Genomic DNA, 22,794 nt, shown 5'->3' with positions numbered 1-22,794 from the left:
ACACCAGGGATTGATGACCCCCACTCCCCCACGTGTGAGGATGAATTCTGAAATGTCATGGAAAAATAGTCTACCCTTGAAAGGTAGAGAAATGGCCATCATTTGGAACTTCTTCTGATGTTGATCAGGGAGATTAGCACCTACTGGAGCATCTGTTCTTATTAAAATAAAAATTCTGAAAAAAATTACAGTAAGAGAGGAGTGATGAAGATAAGCACATTCTTGGGGCGGGGGGTGGCTACAGGTCATGCCTAAAATTTAAAAATCCCTAACTCTATAATGCATGTGTGTTCTGTAATGTATTTCTCATAGCATATGAATCCTTAATTAAGACAGGCCTAGCATGACCCACAGCAAGAATCAACAAATATTTGTGGTTTACCTAGAAGGGACACTATTATTTTCTGTTTTAATAACAAGTAACATTTCAAGTTATTGATAATCTTTTCTTCGAACACATCTTATCCATGAAATAAATGTAGAATCATTATTTGCTTCTGCTACATTTGATGAGACAAAAAAAAGAGAAAAAAATCTAAAATACTGCCAAAATGGTGTCACCACCATCTTCAAACTTGAAAAAGCAACTAAAAATGTGAGAAGTTAATACTCAGCATATGGTTTTCGTCAAAAATGGAAAAGCTTGTACAGGAATATTATCTAGCAGCTACTGAAAACTTTAAAAAGGGATTTGAAAATGAAATTCAGTTATAGAAACTTGCCTTTTGTGAAATATGTTATAATTATCTCAATATGAACATAATGTGAAAGTAAATAAAGTATAAGCTGCCCTTTTCCCATAAGGCTTGTCTTTTTTGAGAGTTTTTTTTGGGGGAGGCCTGTTCCCAGGATAAGTATGCCTCTTAACCGGACTTCTCAGCAGTCCACGTTAGCCTGTGAAGTGAGGGCCCATGTTGGTGGTCCAACTTAAAACATCTTTTCTGCTATCACTGACAGCTGGAACACACAGAAAATTATCAATGAAAATAGTCTCCGGGCATCTCTTACTCATTACTGCCTAAATATTATAAATCTACATTTTTCTCATAAGAAAAGAAATAAATATTGGGAGACCCTTTTGCAGAGAAGGGTCAAAATTGTTTTTAAATCATCTGTAATCTACCATTTGCACATAGCTACATTCACATTCTGATAAATATTACTCTGGCCTTTATAAACTGTGTGTGTATGTGCTCACACACATGCATGTAAACTTGTATCATTGCGTATGTGGTTTTACAACCTGTTTTCTTTCCACTGAGTGTTAGAAACATTCTTCTAGAGCAGTTATGATATCCTCTTGTTTGGAATTTCTGTCAACTTTATGGGCAGAGAAATGATGGCTTATTGTTCTGATTTGCATTTGTTTGATTACTGGTGATATTACACATTTCTTACCTGCTTGTTAGCATTTTTTTTCCTGTGAATTACGTGTTTATTGTGGCATTTTCTATTGGGGTGTTTATCTTCTTTTTATAAACAAAGGATACCTATGTTATTCAGGTTACTTATTATAGATATTTTCTCCTTTTAGCATTTTCAGTTTAATATTGTTAGGGATTTTTATTGTTCATTTAAATCTTCGTCCTTTCGAGAAGGCTGATTTCAGAGGTCTGTTCAGAGAGCTGATTTGGGAGTGTCAGTAGGCAGTTCAGAAACACACGTGTAAGTCATCCACCGTGCACTCCTCAACTGTGAAGACCTGGTGAGTCCCCAGGCCTGAGCCCGGGGTGGGGTGGGGGGGGGGCGGGCATGGGGCAAACAGCAGGATTAAGCCAGCTCAGATGCGTGCAGCCCGCTGCATCTAACTAGGTCAGTCTGCAATGGCCCTGACAGTCTGCGGGGCTATTTTTACCAGTGTTTCTTCTGCCTACGAGAAATTAGAATTGAGAAAAGCTACAGATGATGATTGCCATATGGTTGCTATTAGTGAAATTATGTACAGAGGATTTAATTTGAAAAAAGCAAAGTCTTAAGTACACTCAAATTCTTCAGAGACCTAAAGGGCTGTCAGGGAGACTTCCAGCTATCAAACCCACGAAGCTTCAGTTCCAGGAAGACAGCTTCGTTGTTGTGGTGCCCTCCGTCCTGTTCTTGTCATTGCCAAGGAGGGAGTCATTTTTCTGGCGTTCATGATTTTGTCTGTCTCCCAACACAGTACTTTATGAAGAATTTGAATGTAATTTTTACCCTTTTCTCCCCGCCACCCAACAGATTTTTTTTTTCTTCCCCAAAGAAACATGTAGCCTTTTGCATACTTTGGGGCATTTCCCATTGACCAGTGGACTGATCAGATAGATGCCCCAGTTTCTCCTACATCCAGAAAGCAGTTTTCCGTTTGCGATCAGCTGTCCTTGTTCTTAGAATGGCTTCCACAGAGCAGTGAGCGGGCTGTGACGGTTTATCACTCTAATTGGTCCATTAGATGTACTTGATGTTTCACAAGGTTCTAGGGAGAGGAAAAAACGTTCACCCGCAACGGACTTGTGGAGCCTACTAATGGAGTTTAATATCTATTTTTGCCATCTGTAAAAATGCATTATGGATTCACATTTTAAGAATTAAAAAAAACTGTAGTGGTATTGATCATTAAGTCATCAAATTTAGTTACCTTCTATTAAGGCAGTCAGGTGACCTCTGAATTTGATTTCCCCTACATTTCCGATCAGTGCGCTTATCCCAGTACATTTGACCAACACAGAGAATTTACTGCTACATTGTTTTCATTTTATGAGAAATGTTACGTTGAAACAATGTCATTTGTCTTTTAAAGAGAATTCTGCAGTCTTATAACTTATAAACATACCATAATGACATTTGTAAAGTGTGTCCCAGATTAATAAATACTGCCCCCCCAAAAAAAAGTCCTTTGTCAGGTAGGTTTGGGAGACCATTACTCCCAAACTTTACTTGCTTACTTTACTACAGAGTTCCTCAAAATATTTGGTGTAATTCCATATGTTATAATTCCTCAGGAGACACAATTCCTACCATTTTCTAAATGTATGTACAGTCTGAATCCCACTTTTTGGGAAGCATCACTCAGAACCTTCTCTTGCTAAACCCTGGGCCATAGAGTAAGCTTTTAAATAAGCAGTTAAGATTATCATTATGAGGGGCACCTGGGTGGCTCAATGGGTTAAAGCCTCTGCCTTCAGCTCAGGTCATGATCTCAGGGTCCTGGAATTGAGCCCCACATCGGCTCTCTGCTCAGCAGGGAGCCTGCTTCCCCCCCCCCCTCTGTCTGCCTCTCTGCCTACTTGTGATCTCTGTCAGATAAATAAGTAAAATCTTTTAAAAAAAATTATCATTATGACTCATAGTTTAAGAAGCATTTAATGTGGTTAAGTTTCTTTATTTCTCAGTATTTATAGGTATAGAAATACCTCTTCAAGTGCACAAAGCATGTTTCTTTGTGCAAGATATTGATAAAGAAAGCAGAGGAATTTAATCTAAGATTTGATAATTTAGGTAAGAAAGCATTAAATAAATAAACTTAGAGGATACTGGAATGACCCTTTTGGGGAAGAGAAGGAAATGGGGAGAGAGAAATGAGGTTCTTGTCTTCGGGTACAAATGGCTCAGACCATGGTAACATCAGGTAAGCCATGCTAGGGTCCAAGTAAAGAAGCTTTTACTCTATTCAAAATCATGGTATTTCACTCTTTAATCAGGTAATATTTAGAAAGTTTTTATTTTACTTGTGGGGGAAAAGTGTGAACCTATTTCTTTTTGTTTTTGTGTTTAACAGCAGTGCCAGTTTCTTAATATGGTTTGAGCTACCAAATAACGAGATCTGCCCTGGTCCAGGGAGAGAAATGCTGAGCTGTTAGGGATGGATCTTTCAAGGTGTAGCTTGACCTGAGAATGAGAATCTGAAGTCAACTGATCCCTTTTGTAGGGAGATTGCTCCCTGAAATTCCTGGAGAAGACAGATTCCTTTTCCACTTGCCACACAGGGCCAACTACTTTCACTCTCAAATTGTTGTTGCTCTATTTTCATATTGACTTGTGGCCATTTGTATTGTTTTACTGAATACATAATATAATATATAATGTGACATGCAACGTCACATTAGTTTTGACAACTCTCTATATTACGATATGTTCTCAAGTGTGGCCATCGTCTGTCACCATACAACACTATAGCAGTACCTTTGACTATCTTCCCTCTACGGTACCTTTCAGCCCTGTTACTTATTCATTCTCTCACTGGAACACTGTACCTCTCACTCCCCTTCACCCATCTTGCCCAGCCCCCAGCCCTCCCCTCACCCCAGCAACCACCAGTTTGTTCTCTATTTATGGGTCTATTTTGGGGTTTTGGTTTGTTTTGTTTTTTAAATTCCACATATAAGTGAAGTCATGTGCTATTTGTCTATGACTTATCTCACTTAGCATAATACCTTTGAGGTCCCTCTGTGTTGTCACAAATGGCAAGCTCTCATTCTTTCTATGGCTGAATAATATTCTATTGTATGTATATACCACATCTTCTCTATCCATTCATCTGTCAGTGGACACTTAGGTTGCTTCTATATCTTGGCTATTATAAGTAATGTTGCAATAAACAGGGGTGCCTATATCTTTTCAAATTAGTGTTTTTATTTTTTTTCGAGTAAGTAGTAGTGGAATGTGGGGACCATACAGTATTACTGTTAAGGAAACCATCAACAAAACAAAAAGCAACCTACTGAATGGAAGAAGGTATTTGTGAATAATATGTCCAATAAGGGATTAAAAAATAAAAAACTTCTACAACTCAACACCAAAAAAACAAATAATCTAATTAAGAAATAGCAGAAGACCTGAATAGACCTTTTTTTCAAAGACCTGTAAATGTCCAACAGACACATGAAAAGCTGCTCAGTATCAGTAATCATCAGGTAAAAGTTAAAAAGTCAAAAGTTGTTTTATTAAATTTCAATCATGAATAGGGATTCAGTGGCCTTGGTTTAATTATTTTTCCATGTAAGTGTCTAACCTACAGAAAAGCTGAAAAGTTACAAGAGATTACAAAGAACTCCCATGGGCCCTTCACCCAGATTCCCTGAATCTTAACATTTGGGGAGATTTAATTTTCATTCTTTCCCTCCCAAGAAACAAGCACAGTCTTTTATATAACTGTAGCACATTTGTCAAAATTAAGAAATTATCACTTATACCATACTGTTGTCTAATCTATAGACCTTACTCAGCTTTCACCATTCAGCTCAGAGATGTCCTTTATAGCAAAAGACATTCCAAGATCATGCACTGTATTTAGTTGTCATTTCCCTTTACTCTGTAATACTTCCTTGGAGCCTTTCTTTGTAGTTCATAGTGTTGACGTGGCTGAAGCATTTAGTTACTTTGAAGGATCCCCTTCAATCTGGGTTTGCCTGACAGATTTCCTCATGATTAGATTGAGGTTCTATACGTCTGACAGGAATGCCGTAGAAGCGATATTTTGTTCTCATGTGTCATGTCAGGAGGTCCATGTTGGTTTGTCCCAGTCCTGGGGATATTATCCTCTGTCACTCTGTGAAGGTGGTACCTGCCAGGCTTCTCCACTGTTGTGTTACTGATTTTTGTTATGTAATTATGTATCTTATGGGACTGTGTAAATATTCTGTTCTTCCTCTTATATTCACCCATTAATTTCGGTATCAATAATTCTCATCATTTAATATGTTAGTCCAAATGATGATTTTCTAATTCATTGTACCCTCTACATTTCTTAGTTGACTTTCTGTGGTAAGGGGGAGCTTTCCTTTCTCTCATTTGTTTATATCACTGTGGACTCTGGAATATTTAATTTATTCTATGGATTATAATGGTTTTCACTAATTACTTATTTTGTTGGTCAGATTGTCCCAGTGGGATCCTGTTCAAGTTGACACTTGTATCCTTTTTTTTTACTTTATTCATTCATTTTAGAGAGAATAGGGGGAGGGGCAGAGAGAGAGAATCTCGAGCAGACTCCCTGCTGTGGGTGGAGCTCTACATGGGGCTCAATCCCATGACCCTGAGGTCATGACCTGAGCCAACTCAAGAGTTGGACACTTAACTGACTGAGCCACCCAAATGCCCCAAAGCTTGTGTCCTTTTGATGTGTCTCCTTCATTGCTAGAGCACATCCTCACTTTCTGGAACAAGTTGTTCCAAACTCATCTTGCACTTTCTTTGACCCAGCCTTGGAGACAGCCATTTCTTCAAGGAGCTCCAGTTTCTTTCAGTGGAGAAATGATGTTTTGAATCTGGATTTATGTATAGTTGTGTTCATCACTGTCACTGCCGCAGGCAGAGCTAAGGACTAGGTATGTGAAACAGGTGCGCACACACACCCTTCTAAATCCTGTATATACATACTCAGTGGCCTTTGTTTTTAATGTGACGGATTCCTTTTTCTCTCTAGACCATGAAAATAACACTGGGGTAGGAGTTTATAGAACAGTAATCATAGATTCTGGTTTGCTCATTTGCTCAGTAGTCCTAAGGCCTTGACCTCCTCCTCTTTAGCTTCTTCCTTGTTAAAAATTAGGAAATAAATAAAGGGTGATTTTTTAATGAAAATTCTATTTCTGAAATTCTATGATTTTATGAAATTCAGATTTTTACAGATACTGTGATTAAGTTTTCAGGAAACCAGAAGAGTACCTAAAAATTTCAAAGTTGCCAAATTTATTAGAATTTAGATCTAGGAAGCTACTTTAAAAAGTACATACTTCGGTGTCCCCATTTTACAGTGAGATACCTAGAACATCTACAATGACAGAGTGATTATATTCTGTGCTATCTAATATATCGAATACAGCAGCTGCCAGCCACCTGAAGCTGTCGAGCACTTACTGAGTCACTAATGTGACTAAGGACTGCATTTTTAATTTACTTAAGTTTAAATAGCCAGGTGTGGCTTCTGGCTTCTGCATTGGACAGTGCACTGCAGAGAGCAAACGACTCGCTCCGTATCACACAGGTACTAGTGGCAGAAGCTAAGACGGTCCCTTTTGATAGTGCATACCAGGTTAACCCAGATTTATCCTAAACCTTGCATAGTAGCTAATTATAATTTTTTTGACACTAAAACTTCTAGCATCGGGGCTCCTGGGTGGCTTAGTTGGTTAAGCATCAGACTCTTGGATTTGGCTCAGGTCACGATCTCAGGGTTGTAGGATCAAGCCCCTCGTCGGGCTCTGTGCTCAGCAGGGAGTCTGCTCGTCCCTCTCCTTTGTTCCAACCCCCGCTTGTGTGTGTGCTCTCATTCCCTCTGTCTCTAAAATAAATAAATAAAAATATTTTTTAAAAAACCCTCTAGCATATTAATTTTGTAGTAGATTATTTAAATCTCCAAAACTTCAACATGATGGTCTATAGCAATATGTCATTATATTTAAGAGAAAATTTAAAGGCCAATAACACATCGAGAAGGTTGATCTGTTTTTAGAAGTTATTGTGACTGAGAGTAATAGCTATAATTTGACTTCTTAGTCTATGGAACTACTATCAATACAAATGCTTTTATTGAAGAGTATAAAATGCTACCGGTAACATATTTAAATGGTAATACTTTCTTCAAAAATGCTAATCCCCTTAATTCAGTTATACTACTCATGTTTACAACCTTTCCTAATGCTATACCAAGACTTTTGTTTGTTGGTAATGACAATATGCAGTGCAGTTAGCTAGTAATTCTCATTCTGCTGAGTCTGGAAATTGGTAGCCCCTTTAGGAAATTATTTTTGGTGCTCAGTATCAAAGCCTTAAAACTGTTCTTACCTTTGACATAATAATTCCTCTTAAAATCTAATCTACAGTTAAAGCTTTAAGTATAAAAATAGGGTGAAGAACTGGAATAAATTGGATGTGCAAGGAGATGAAAATAAGCATACTTGAAACATCAGTGAAGAGCTTTTTTTTTTGACATAGAAATAATTACTACAATTTTATATTAAAATGCTCTATAGAAAGCAATATACACAGAATAATTTATGTAAAGTACAGAAAAACAGTGGGATCACAGCTCTCCTTACCACAGTGACACAAATTTTACTTTCTGTTACCTCTTCCAAGTAGGAAGTCTTGATTCTTTTCCTTACACCTGTTTGGTTGTCTGTCAGCTTTGTGTTAATAAATGTTCAACCCATGCTGAATGTCCTGTTTGATTCTGCCTTTCTCCCCCACATCTAAGCTAGGACAAGCCCTGTCGACGCCACCTCCAAAGTGTGTCACCTCTGCCTCCTGATGTCCGGCTCCACTACCATTCCTGGTCCAAATCATAGGTGCTCTCGCTGCATCAGTGACTGTGTTGGCACTGTGTACCACGACACCCCCAGCCAGGTTCTACACAGCAGCCAGAGCCACCTTTTAAAATTATGGACCACCTGGCACTCCTCTGCTTAAAACTTTTGTGTGGCCAATGGCTTTTCATTGACCTTGGCAGAAAATCTGTATTACAGATGGACAGTCCCCTGCTTTTCTTCTTTCTCACCACATTGTCACCCAATTGACTTTCTTTTCATTCTCTTAATACTCATTGCTCACTCTGGACTCAGGGCCTTTGCACCTCTATACCATTCACTCCCTTTTTGTCTGAAACACTCCCTTCTTGGCTTTTGGACTCATTCAGCCTGCTTTGCTACTTCCTCAGGAAAGCCTTTCAGGACTCCCCACTACCTAACATCTCCTACTGTACCCCAAAGATTGTTTTCATTAATGCTGATCTATAAGACCTAGTCTTTCATATGCTGTCTTAATGCTGCTCTATAAGACCTAGTCTTTCATATGCTGTCTTAATGCTGCTCTATAAGACCTAGTCTTTCATATGCTGTCTATCTACATCCACTGGATGGAAGAGTCTTGAAGGACACCTGGCACACAGCAGGCACTTGGTAAAGGAATGATCTAGTGACTGAAGACCTACCATGTCCGAGGCTGCAGTGAAAGGGGCTCTCTTTGTTTCCAACCAAAGATGTAGAAGTTCCCCTCTAGGAACATATCCTCCACACATTGATGAGATCTATGGAACTCTATGGGCAGCCTTGTTTACAACACTGAAAAATTGGAAACAACCTAAAGTTTGGGAATCTGCCACATAAACTGTGGTGTTTTCCTACAATTCAGTATTGTGTGATCATTAAGGGTGCTTTAGAAACATAGCTGTTGATGCGGAAAGATGTCCAAAACATAAAACGTGTTCCAGAATTTCATATGAAGATCACATTTTTTGTATTCTAGGCATTAATATACATATTTTGAAAAAAATCTACAGGAACAGATACTGAAATATGTACAGGGATTATGCCTGCATTTTGAGAATGCAGCTTTTTAAAAGTTTTTGCTTATTTTTCCATTCTCTGCACTTACTATTTGTCTATTTTATTATTTTTTGAAATATACACACCCCAGTACTGCTAAAAATGACCCCAATACTGGAAGCCAGGTCATTGCCATGTAGTATGCTGCTGGAGAACCAGTTATGCATGGAGCCTTGCACGGGGTAGATGGGGGGTCTACTGACTTCCCCACTCTTACAGTAGCGCTGTCAGAGGACTGTCAGCAGCGTGTTTGTGGCTTGGAAGAAGGACAGGCCCTTCCATGTGGGAGAACCAGGGTAGTTTATGGGGGGATGAAGGCATTTGCTTTGGCCCTTGAAGTATGTAGAAGATTTGATAGATGGTTGAAAAGACAAACCCCATGGAGAGAAGAGTGGAAGCCGAAGAAGGGAAGGCTAGAAACAAGGAGAGGGAAGGCAGTCATGAGGCCTGTTAAAGGAATAGCAAATGCAGCCATTCTCTAAAAACAGGGGGCTATCTGGGGGAGTGTTGGGAAGCAGTTCCTGAAAAGTAGGGGAAACACCTTGCAGTGGCCTTCCTTTGGCAAGTAACTGGGAGACACGGTAGATGTTTGAACAGGGAAATGATGGGCAGGGGGAGCTGGTTTTTCCAGCCCCCGATCTGACCTTTCCCAGGAATTGAAAGGGAAAGACTGGCCTTGACGAGACCTGTCTGGATCCAGGCTGAAGGTGGGAACAAAGCCCTGAGGCTGGTTGAGCCCAGGCTTCTTGCCCAATGTGTCCCACAGGCTGCTTAGCCTGACTCAGTTTAAAAGAGGAAAAGCGCACACTGCTTGACTGCTCTTATTTCCTAGTGACTTCCTGCGGAGTCCTAAATCTCCCAGTCTGGCCGTGTGTGTAAATTAGGTTGTAAGATAAAAATTTGCACTTTGGACGTCCTCTTGACATCTTTACTTCTCTCCGTTCCCCCACTTCCTTATGGCATTGCTCCACACCGAGGACAGCATAATGTCTGGGGTGAGTGGGTGGGAAAGAAAAGTCAGAAAAATAGTCATAGGCTGGGATATCCAAAAAAGGAAGCCTCACGTTGTGGAGTTTTTAAAGTGCAAGATGTAAGGTGTTTTGTACAAGAGTTTCGTACATATATGGACAATATATTTCATTCCCTGAAATAACAGAGACATTTCAGCCCCAAATTCAGAAGGTAAATACCTGAAATATTACATTGGTTTTGGGTCAAAGAAATTAGTAAGTGTCCCTTTTGAAACCAGGTCAGTTTCCTTAACTTTATCTTCCCCTCTGACTCAGGACTCCAGCTGTCAGGCTCTCCCATTAATCCTCCATGTCCATGAAATCCCATTTGAAACACTGTAATCACGGAAGTTCACAACAAAAGATGTAGACCTCAGATATTTTTTCGTTGCAAATCCCTCATGTGGAAGTGGACATGTAAACCTTTGAGAAGTCATGAAATTAAAACAACCACCACCAAAACAAACAAGCATACCCCACTTGGAGAGATAGTAGCTATGCAGAAATTCTTCTCCTTGAATGATGCAATTGACCCTTCCTAGCAGCTTCAACCACAGTGATCCAGACTGGGCAACCTGCCTCTGCTGAAATGTTAGTAAGGACTGTAGCTTCAAGTTTAAAAAAGAAAAAAAATTCAAATAACTTCCATGTAGTTATCCCAGAACTACTGTGCCTCACAGCAGGTACCCCCAGAAAAGCCGGTTATAGCTGCTGACATGACTGTAGTGGTGAAGGAAGAAAATTGAGACAGTTTAATCACCAGCAAAATGGAAAGGTATCCGTGCAAAACAAAAGTATCTCATGAGTTTGGTAAGATGTAGAGTTTTGGACATTACTGTGAAGTGCAGGCAGAAAGGAAACTTGTTGGGGCAGTTTGAGGTCAGTGCAGAGGATTCCGGGGTTACGTGGATATGGATTTTGAGAAATGAACAAGCGTGTTGTGCTTCTTTAAAGCAAACATCGTTGTATGGAATACATTATTTACAGAACTGAGTGAATTTCTTGAATGATCAGCCTGTGTATCTTTTGTCACTGTCCAAGGTACTTTAAAAAGGAGGCTAAAAAAGCAGCATCTTCCTGGATTTTCCAGCATCTCAAAGATTGCTGCCTCTGGGGACTGTCTAAAAGGAAAAGAGAATGGAGTAAGATAACTTTGAGGAAGGAGAGTAAAACAGAATGCTGAGTGCATTGTAAAGGTTGAACATACACAAATCGCCTCCCAAAGCTACACTCGATACTTTTTGAACACAACACAGAGGAAATGGAAGAATCAAGAATTAAGAGTAAGATGGGGATCTGGAGGAAAGGTGACAACATGCAATATTGCTGAATTGACATTGGGATTAGAAGCAAGTTGCTATGGGGTTTGAAGCAGTTCACAAGTCTTCGAGTAAGATCCACCATGATCAGAATCAGTGTGTGGCAGGCCGTCTGAATGAACTGGGTCTTTTCATTATGCATACCGAATAATAATTATGCATAACGAATAATAATTATGCATACCAAATCTGTATGGTTTTAGCTTTTAAGAATTTTAGCAGTAAAACATAAATTCCTTTATAAGACAAATCTCTGCTTTTACTTTTCCAAAACTATAAAGCATAAACAAAATCTCTTAGTATTTGCCTCTTAAGATAATAATAGCCATCATCCCAGCATTTTATACTAGACACTAAATTCTGCCAAACACCAAGTGATTTTAAACTGTACCATTTTGATAGCTATGATTACAAATCTAGTATATGTGATGTGATGTGATATGCAGGAAAACATTTTAAATTCTTATAAACAGTGAGAATACTCTGTAAGTACTGTGTTTTTCTAATCTGAGGGTTTAGCCTGTCCATGTTCTGTAAACTATTGGTAGAACAACTCAATCTTCATCTCATATCTTACTATATTCATTTATATATGTGTTATGATGGACACACACCCACCCTTCTGATGTTTTTCTTTTTGTGTTTTTTTTTTATTTTATTTTTTAAAGATTTTTATTTATTTATTTGGCAGACAGAGATCACAAGTAGGCAGAGAGGCAGGCAGAGAGAGAGAGGAAGGGAAGCAGGCTCCCCGCTGAGCAGAGAGCCCAATGTGGGGCTAAATCCTAGGACCCTGGGATCATGACCTGAGCCGAAGGCAGAGGCTTTAACCCACTGAGCCACCCAGGTGCCCCCCTTCTGATGTTTTTTAAAGAGGGCAAAACAGTGCTGGATCACACAATTGTCTATGGAAAAAAGCTTTGTTTAAAAAAATAATAATAAAGAATAAAGGCAGGAAAGCTACCAGATATCTCATGCAATCCTTGATGCAGCTTAAAATTCCCATGTTATAAGAACTGTTTTTTTCTGTGAGTAGCCAAAAGTTAAGAAGGAAAACTAGGAATGAACAAAGGGGAAGCAGGGTGCCAACTTAGCACATTTGGTGAGGGAGAAAATGCTAAAGGGCATGAACTTCTTCCACACTTTACCACATCAAGACAAGGTGCTCTGCGGTGTTAAGGGTTATGGTAGGGACTCAGGTTGGACCAAGAACTGGTGAATCATCGTCTCTGCTCCAGAGGAGTTTTCGGGGGCCTCTGAGGGAAGCAGTGGGGGGTCAGGGAATGGAAAATGAGGAAGTAAACAAAAGGGAAGAGGCTGGATTCCTCAGATTTGTCCTAAACTCTTCTGTGAAGTTGATAATTCACCAACTGTGCCGTTATAAAATAAAACTGTGCCATGTTTTATACTAAGTATGCTATATACTAAGTATATATAGTATGTAATATAAACTATACATACTATAATATAAATAAAAAATATTAATTTCCCTTTAATGTTTCAGGATGTATTTATTACTTTTTGGAACTTCCTATATTTTAGAAGGGATTTCCATTCCTTTAAATTTGAATTATGAACTGGCATTTGTGCCTTCCTACATTGGCGGGTCTCCTGCATTGAGGCAGTTTTGGGGTGTGGGGTGAGGATCCCTCTTTCTCAGACAGCCACCGGGCAGCTACAGCATGAGAGGCTGCGTCGCCGATGGCAGCCACTGCTCCACACGCTGGGGCATCCATGGCTCCTCGAGCCACTTGTCATATAAAACCCTTTATTCTCTAACCCCCTTGTTAGCATTCAGCTGTTTTTTCTGGATGAATGCATCACCATTTAGTTACAAACTGTTGTTCCCAGGGGAAGAGTGGCTCAGTGTCTCCACACAATGTCATCTCCTGTCTTTGCCACCTGCCTCCTCTCCTCGTGGTACCGGCCTTTTCCCATCAGCAGACAACCCTGGCCTCGTGCTTCCTGGGTGCTCGGAAGTGAGAAGCCACCCACATGGGGTGCAGGGATTAGATCGTGCTGCGAAGGTTAGGAATCCAGTTCCACCTGTTCTCCCCTCCGGATAACTCGGGGTTAGGAAAATGGGCGTTGACAACAGGACATTGTGAGATGAGACCTCTTATGTAAAGGCTCTTAGAATAATCTTGGGCACATAATAAATGATGAGGAGTTTAAGGAGTTATTTTTATTTGCTGTGGCATGGCGGAAGGAATCTGTGCTTCAAAAGGCAAATTTTTCTTCTGTTACCCCTTCTCCTTCCCACCTGGCCATCTCAGATTCGTGCGCAGCTGATCACAGGGTGGGAAGGTGGATGTGAGGGCGGGGACAGGCTCTCTGGATCATTGCTGATGATGTGATGGGAAGTAGAGCCAGAAGAGGCTAAGGGGAGGAGATAAGGGGAGGAGACGGGTTCTTCCAAGGAGTGGGGGCAGCATGCGCGACACTGATGGTGCCAGGAGAGCCAAGTTCAGGAAAGCGCCACTCACCACAGCCGTCTGCGGGGCTGGAGAGGAGACTGCCAGGTGGGCCCTCAGCGGCTGATGCTGTGGGTCACAGAGAGCAGGACGTCCATGCCAAGGGGGCTGGAGTTTATCCCAGGAAAACAGAGGCACTCAAAGAATGGTCAAAGTATGAGTGTCAGAGCTATGTCAGTGACTGGTTTTGTGGGTCAAGACTTAGAAGGCCATCCGTAACCAGTGAGGACACCCTCGTGACAACTTCCTGCCCCCTCAAAACCGCTTATCTTCTATCAACTGGGAAACAGATAAACGAGCTTTGATTCTGAAATATGAATTTCTAGATTGAGAGAGGGAACGAAAGGTTTTTTAAGTTTGCTGATAGGAATTGTGTTTTGTTTGATACATTCCTGGTTTCTGTCTTTGTTCTATTTAAATGAGCTGTCAGGTAATTTAGGATCTCAGTCTTAATATTAATGGAGCCCTACAAAAATATGACTGTGGGATTAGGGAAGTAAGTTGGTATTTTAGTAACCTGTCTCAAAAATTCCTAAAAGTCTACATCCTCTTTGGTTAGCACTTACTACTGTTTCATGAACTTGGTTGTTTTGATTGGGCCGAATTGGACAATTCTTCCACTTCTTTAGACATTCAGGCAGTATTTGAATATTAATCGTACCCCAGCCATTGTTCCAAACATGAGCCTGGAGAAGTTTGTAAGGCTTGGTTTGTGACTTCCAGTCCCAGCATAGCGAACATGGACCTGCCTTTCTTGTGGCATCCATCCCATATCCCTCTAGCAGCATTAAGGTCTGCTGGAAAACAAAACAAAACACCAGTGCAACAGTTGAAAGACATGGGGGAAACAAACAGACACGCAGCAGGAGAAGATGCCCTATGTAGCATCCCTACTGCACTAGCCCTTACTTTCCGATTTGAAGCCATTAGAGCTGTGATTTTTTTTTTTTTTAACCAAGTGTAATTTTTAGCTCCCCCCCCCCATCCTCCCAGGGACATTTGACCATGTCTGAAGCCATTTTTTGATCATCTTAACTCTGGATGGGGGTGCTTGTGGTGGTGGTGGTGCCATCAGCATAGAGAATGTTCTAGAATCCTGCTTACTACCCTGTAATGTCCTACAGAGCTCCCTCCCTGTCCCCTGCCATCCACAGCAAAGACTATCCAGTCTAAAATGTCAGTAGTACCAGGGTTGAGAAGACTTAACACTAGATATGTTTTCTCTGCAGGTGACTTTTGAAAATGTAAGCAGCTGGTTGGGGAAGAAGATAGCACTCAGGCAGCTCTGGGGATGCCGGGTGGGGCAGACTGTAGCTGGCATTCTGCCGGCTCCTATTAAGTAGTCTTTCATCCTGAGGGCATTAAAAAGGTTGATTGCCAAGTCCGGTGGGTGCTTGACCCACAGACATCTTAGAAATCCTATGTGTCTGGCTTTCTTAGTAGGTCAAATCCTACTCAGAAAGGCTTTAAAGGTTTTATTTTATTCTAAAAATCATATTTCTTTCTTCAGATTAGGCCAATTGCTCACCCAAACTCATTAACTTAATTGGTTTTAATGGAAGTATTCTGGCCCCCATGAATTTAAAATTGTATAGCGGCCCAGCAAGGACGTGACAGGATCCTTTTTCCTCAGTTTCCCTTCTGTGTCCTTAGACAAAAGCCATTCTAAAGATAAAACTAAGGTAAAATTACGATTGAAATGTTGAGTTCAGGGGCGCCTGGGTGGCTCAGTGGGTTAAAGCCTCTGCCTTCAACTCAGGTTGTCATCCCAGGGTCCTGGGATCGAGCCCCACATCGGGCTCTCTGCTCGGCAGGGAGCCTGCTTCCTCCTCTTTCTCTCTCTGCCTGCTTCTCTGCCTACTTGTGATCTCTGTCTGTCAAATAAATAAATAAAATCTTTAAAAAAAAAAGAAAGAAATGTTGAGTTTCAAAGTCTACAGTGTAATTTATCACCAGCTTAAAAAAAAAAAAAAAATCAGTATAGGTCCCCAGAATTTATCCAGAAATCATTTCTCAGACTTCAGTATTTATATTCATTGGTTGTTCCTCTCCTCTGGGAAGACCTTCAGAATTTCCAAACCTTGCTGAACCAAGCCAGTCTTTTGGAACGTCCTAAAGAGCTGCAAAACTTCATTTCATGCAGTTTTGCAGCAGCTCCATGTATGTTCTCAGTGACAGGAGAAAAAGAACAGAGGTCTCTCTGCTTGACTGATCCTAAATGATCGCCTTTTGCAGATGCTTTTGGTATGGGAACAAAATCAGCCATAATCTTCAGGGTTTTCAATGTCATTTTGAATACATCAGGAAACCAAAAGGCGGAAGAGTCCGTGAAGAAAAAAAAAAATAACATTTAGATGGTTTTGGAAAACAATTAAGTTTGTAATGACGTATTTAGTGTACACCCTGGTTGGGTCCCTCGCGGAGTTTGAATCCCTGAGCTTGAACTGATGTTTAGCAAGCATTTCTTATCCGGGGAAGGCCTCCCCTACTCCCAGCCCACACCCATTTGAGCTTCGCTGGCTCTTTTGAACGGAAGCCATTCTCACTTTTTACTTGGTTCAGTGAACAAGGTTACTGTTTAAAAACAGGGGCTGGGGAGTTGCGGTTCTCACTGCCCTCATGCCCCCGTCCCCCAACCCCGAGTGTACCTCAAGCTGTGTGAGGCCAAATACTTAGGACAATTAAAAGGGCCCTTCACTGATTATTTGGTGTTTGCCTGGCGCAGAAATTCAAAGCAAGAAGGGGGAGTCATGCAGATATGTTGCAGCCTATTCAAGAAAGAAGGATTTTAGGATGGAAGACACTGAGCTGGACTGTAAGTTCTTGGACTCAACATGTATTTTTAAACTCTGAATAAGGAAATTCGGGAATCAGGCAATCTCTAAACCAGTTTTTAATGCTTAAAACAGGCCGAAATACACACCAGAAAATCTTTTAATTCTTTTGTCTTGGGGGAAAAACACCTTACTGGTTTTAATGTTCTTAGTAAAAGGAGTGGAAGTGTAATTAAATGGAATGAGCTCTGTTATGTTCTATAGATGATGGATTTGAGTACTGTCTTCGTTTATCCTGGAGCCATGTGACAGACAGCTGCTGTGAAAATTATAGGCAGACTATCATTATTCTCCGTTTTCCGTGTTGCTACTTTTTTCTCTTTGGGGAAGAACCAAAATGAAGGAGCTAACAACACCTAGGGTCTCCTTCAAGTGCTGGATGTAGGCTGTAGCAAGCTATACATTCATTTGTGCTGCTGTCCAAAGAAAATTTTGGTACATAATTTATTGTTGATTCTTTTAAAATATTTGACACTTTGTTTGTTTGTTTTGTAAATTATCTCTACGCCCAATATGGGGCTCGAACTCACAACCCCAAGATCAAGTCGTACGCTCTACCAGCTGAGCCAGCCAGTTGTCCCTGGTGATTTCTAAGCGCTCTTAATATTTGTATCTGGACCGGATCAGGAGAATTTGGGGAAATGATTGCTTTCTTATTTAGAGGGGTGTATTCGGAAAGTGTTTTTTTCCCTGCTTAAAAAGTCCTACTTCTCTTGCCTGCCTCTTGGTTTCTTAGTTTTTTAATCAAGCAGTGCCTGTATTATCTTAGATTTCTCCTCACCAGAATGCTTTCATTTTCGTGGCATATAAACAGTGAATCACGTGGGCCTTACAGAGAAAAAGCACAGACAATGGAATCTTACATACTGCATTTTGGAGTTATTTTTATCTCCTTATTTTCTTCTCTAGAAATGTCTTTATGTAGCTGTTTTATCCAGTTTAATTCTTAAGAGTAATAAAGATGCCTTATTCAGTAAGTTATTTGTTCTCATAAAATACTATGGCTCTTCATTTTCATAGGTAATATTTGCAAATTTTATAATAAAAACACATCTGATCTAGGAAAGAAATGTTACATATAATGTCAGGACCCAGTAACCATTAGGAGATGGATTGCAGTGTGACTAAATGGTTTGCTTTTGTTATTTTAGGATTATAAAATAATCAGAGGAATAATCAGAGGAATCAGAGTAGCATATTAGACAGGTCTTTGAAACTGGATCTGACTTTTCCTTATAGCTCTATGACGTCAGACAAGTTATTTATAGTCTTTAAGTGTATTGGTATCATTATTATACAATGGGAGTAATCACTAATTTGCAGGATTGCATGTACTTGAAGGAAGTAGTAAAATGCCTTACTTAATGCCCAGTTTTCCAGAAAAAAAAAAAATCAGCGTTATTAATACCTGTATTAACTCATTTTCAGTTCCGTTAACTCGCTTTCAAATTTATTTTGTGCTTAATGACTCTATTTTACGGTGCCCTACCTTTCTGTGTGAAAAGCATATTTACATATAGTACTCAAGTCTTAGGATTAGACACAGTTGCATACCTAATAAGCAGTGGTTTTCATAATGAATTATTTAAATGTGATAGAATAAGATTGCTTCAGTCAAATGAAGTACAGGTTACTCAGTAAGAAAATTGGATCCATGTCTCTGTACACTTTAGGTGTCCTCCCCTCTGCCCATTCATAGAAGCCCATACAGCTGTGGGTGCAGAACCACCGCTGTAATAATGTTTACTCTCTGTTTTCCCACGCTACAATGTATGCTTGATGACAGCAGGGAATTTTGTCTGTATTGTTCACTGCTGTATCCAAGCACCTACGGACAGTGCCTGCCAACCGTTAGGCACCCAGTCAGTTTACAGATTAATGTGTCGGTGCCTAGTCTTCAGTAGGGCCACACCTACTCTTTATAAAACACACAAAATAACAAACGAGGATACAGTTTTATATATAAAATAAAGCGTCTCACTGCATGAGAACCTAATGATTATTTCTGCAGTTGATAAAGCACTAGAGGTTGGTTCCAACTTTTGGAAGAAAAGAAAAAGTCAGCAGGAAATGTTCCTGTCTTCTGTTACAGCTGATTGTGTGCCAAGCAGAACAGAAAGCCAAAAAAGTTTACTTCTTTTGTTAAGAATTGTTAAAGGAAGGACTCTCATGAAATAATTTCAATAATAAAATGCCAGGCCACAGGCCAGATAAGCTCCTTCTTCCTCCAAACCCTGGGGGAGGTCCCTGGTGTGTTCTGCAGGGCAGCCTCTTCCACACACTCAGTGACGATCCACACCACCTGGTAAACTCAGCCTCCTTCACCAGGAGTTTTATGTTGTCCTATTTTTTAAAAGCTAAAAATTATGTTAAGTGGGGCTTTGGAAAAACGCTAGGCATTCTCGAAGTTACGTTGAATCTCTCCTCTCAAGAAGATAAAGTGTTGCACTTGAGGGTCAAAAAACCAGATTTCCACACTAACCTCTAAAACTCCCTGTGCGACCACAAGCAAATCCCATTTAACCTCCCAAGCCTCCCTATCCCCTACCCTAGCAACAGTCATGCCTGCCCTAGTCAACATGGGCAAGTAAGTTTATACCCAAGAAGTGATTTATAATCCATAAAACAAGTTATACAGTGGTACTTAAAGATATACTAAAAAAACAAAGCAGGTTATTTCCTTAAATGAAAAATTTATTTACTTTATGACTGTGTATATAATCTGTACTTGTCAAAGTATCATTACTTAGGGGAGGAAAACCCCATCAAGAGTAAGAAGACCAAAGTACAGTTTTTAATGCCATATATATACATTTTTTTAAATTTAGAAAACACTGTAGCATAGTGGTTAAGATACTAGATTTTAAAGTCAAACTGATGATGATTTTACCCATGGTTTAGCCATATATGTTGGACAAACTTCTTAACTTTTTTGAGATTTGACTTTTGCCTCTGTATAGTGGGGAGCATATTACCTAAATGTAGGCTTACTGTGAGGAATAAATCAAATAGGAGACAAAGTTCTTAAAGCTTCTAGTACAGTCTAGAACATAATATAGATTCAGTAAATGGTGATTGTGTTTGTATAGTTATTATTTTTTAATTCTCTATAAACATGAATATATGACTTGCCTTTTAAATCATATAGTACTAGACTTTTAAAATATATTAGTTAGCCACTATTACTCTGTATAAAAATCTGGTAGAGTCTCTGATTTTACATAACTTTTACTTTTCTGGGTCTAAGGATATTTTGATTAAGTGGTCTTTGAAACAAACATCAATACAATTAAAGTTTCCAAATACTATCATTCACTCACCTGAACCTCCCGAGATCGCAAAGTATGTTAAATGGGGTTTAACTTATCCCTCCATAGCAAAACATGCAGGTGTTCTAAGGGAAGAGCTTGGGCAGGGGTGTTTCAGGGACAGAAGTTAAGAATTCTCTTTCTTGAGAAATGCATGTTGCCAGTGAATCTTGTATGCTGTACAGCCAGAGTTTCTCAAGTTTAAACCTAAGGATATGTTCTAGAAGTGAAATAGCATGGAAGGCCAGGGAAGAATGTAATCAACAAGAAGGGCATCAAGGTAGTAATGCATATTGTCACACAACCTAAAGATGTTAGAGTTCCAGGATGGACCTCGCATAGTCTAAAATGCACATCACAGGGGACCTAGGTGTCTCTGTCATTTGAGCATCCAACTCTTCATTTCGACTTAGGTCATGAGCTCAGGGTTGTAAGATTGAGCCCGGCGTCAGGCTCCACACTCGGGAGAATCTGCATGAGATCCAGTCTTCCTCCCCCCGCCCCCACCTCTTCCCCTACTCTCCCTCTCATTCTCTCTCTAATAAATAAATAAATCTTTAAAAAAATAAATAAAATGCACGTCATATTAAAAGTCACCAGTCCTTTCTTGGAGCATTTCACTGAGTCATTGTCTGGTGAATATTCTTTGAAGTTTTAGTACTGAATTGCAAGCATTTGTATATTGTCTTGACAATCTAATTTACTTTTCTTATCAGAACCTCAAGGTAACATGAAACAGAGAAATTTCAATTAAACTATAAACTAATTTCAAAACTTGGGTCAAATTTTTAACATAGGGGACTCCTCCATTAGAAAAACTTTTTTCTATGAGATCTGTTCTATTTAAAAAGATCATGCCATAATCTATTTCTGGATTATAATCTGTTGGGTTATGTAAATAAATTTTTAGTATCTTATCACAGAATAAAATAATGTTGCTTGAGCAGCAAGTAACATGTGATGAAAGACCAAAAAGGTAAAGTTAATATTTAAACTTTCCATTTACTTAATCTGGTATTAGCAATGCAAAGTTGTTCTGTTTTTCTGTAACACAAGAGTTATAAAGTACTGTCAAAGATTTAACATTTTTATAAAACACTTTATTAAAAATTCTTTGAATATTTGAATATTTGAATTTGAATAAAAATTCTTGGAATATTTTCTGGTAATCAAAATACATAATTTAGATATATAAATATTTAAGTTTAATGTCTTTATAATTAAATACTATCAATACTAGCAAACAGTTAATGGTCAAGGTAAAAAATAAAACAAGTGTGTCAATCAAGAATTTTAGTTAGATTAAAAAAATTATCAAGAACTGAGAGCTGTTTAACCTACGTGAATTCTATCTGTGCATATGTTAGAGTTCTCTTAGTTCTCAAATACATATTTCTTAAGCATTCTTAAGTACATTCTTAAATACTTATGTATTTTTTAAAAAGTATTTTTGCAGGTATATGGTGGGTATTAGGAATAAGATGAGGCCCTTGTACTAAGTAGCTCTCAATTGTTTCCATTTTGGATGGTGTTTTAGATTTCTCATATAAATTATAAGGTCTGTAACCAATTGCAATAGAGTAACTAAAATCCTGCTGTGGGAACCTAAGAAATACACACACCTGAGAATACATGAAATGGAAATGATGTGATTCATCCAGTCTAGGGAAAGGCTGGGTTTTTCAGGAACTGTTAAAACAATTGTGCTGAAGACTTAAAGCAGTTTGTTTGTTTTTTCCCCTCAGTTTTGAGATGGATCTTGGATTTTGCTTTATTGAGCTGTATGTCACAACACCTAATGAAACAGCAATCCCACAGCTACCTCATAGCAACAGTTGAGTTAAATGGCCCACCACAGTGGGTGAGGCTGGGTTCTTCAAGTCACAGCCCAGGAAACTGAATGTACTGGTACGGACATGCCTCATTTTACAGTGCTTTGCTGATAATGCTTTTTTTTTTTTTTCTTTTTTAACAAATTGAAGGTTTCTGGCAAATCCATCAAGTCTATCAATGCCATTTTTCCCAACAGCATTTGCTCAGTTCATGTCTCTGCATTACGGTTCAGAAATTCTTTTAATATTTCAAACTTTTTCATTTTTATATTTGCTATGGTGATCTGTGATCTTTGATGTTACTATCATTATTTGGGGGCATACAAACTGCATCTGCACAAGACAGTGAACTTAGTAAATGGGGGTATTCTGACTGCTCCTTGACCAGTCATTCCCCCGTCTCCCTCCCGTTTGGCCTCCCTATTCCCTGAGATACAACATATTGAAATTAGGCCAGTTAACAACCCCACAATGACCTCTAAGTGTTCAAGTGGAAGGAATAATCACATGTCTCTTACCTCAAATCAAAAGCTAGAAGCCATTAAGCTTAATGAGGAAGGCACGTTGAAAGCTGAGATGGGCCAACAGCTGGGCCTCTTAAGCCAAACAGTGAACAAAGTTGTGAATGAAAAGGATAAGTTTCTCAAAGGAAATTAGAAGTGTTACTCCAGTGAACACACAAATGGTAAGAAAGTGAAACTGCTTTATGCCTATAGGGAGA

At 39.4% G+C, this 22,794-nt stretch overlaps 1 protein-coding gene across 10 annotated transcripts in view; it reads left to right on the top strand.

Annotated features, from left to right (window-relative positions):
- MAP7 (microtubule associated protein 7) overlaps positions 1–22,794 on the top strand; it is a 167,040-nt gene that overhangs the window by 53,169 nt on the left and 91,077 nt on the right. For 4 of the 10 annotated variants that reach the window (XM_032844832.1, XM_032844828.1, XM_032844834.1 and 1 more), the window contains exon 2: positions 16,825–16,914. The exons of the other annotated variants lie outside the window; for them this stretch is intronic. In XM_032844832.1, coding sequence (XP_032700723.1) covers positions 16,825–16,914 — 90 coding nt within the window. The remainder of the gene's footprint in view (positions 1–16,824; positions 16,915–22,794) is intronic. 10 annotated transcript variants of the gene reach the window in all.

Source organism: Lontra canadensis, unplaced genomic scaffold, assembly GCF_010015895.1.
Source record: "Lontra canadensis isolate GAN:19392208 unplaced genomic scaffold, GSC_riverotter_1.0 scaffold156, whole genome shotgun sequence".
Classification (NCBI taxonomy): domain Eukaryota; kingdom Metazoa; phylum Chordata; class Mammalia; order Carnivora; family Mustelidae; genus Lontra; species Lontra canadensis.
Note: the sequence above shows the minus strand (reverse complement) of the source record. Positions and strands in the feature narration are given on the sequence as shown.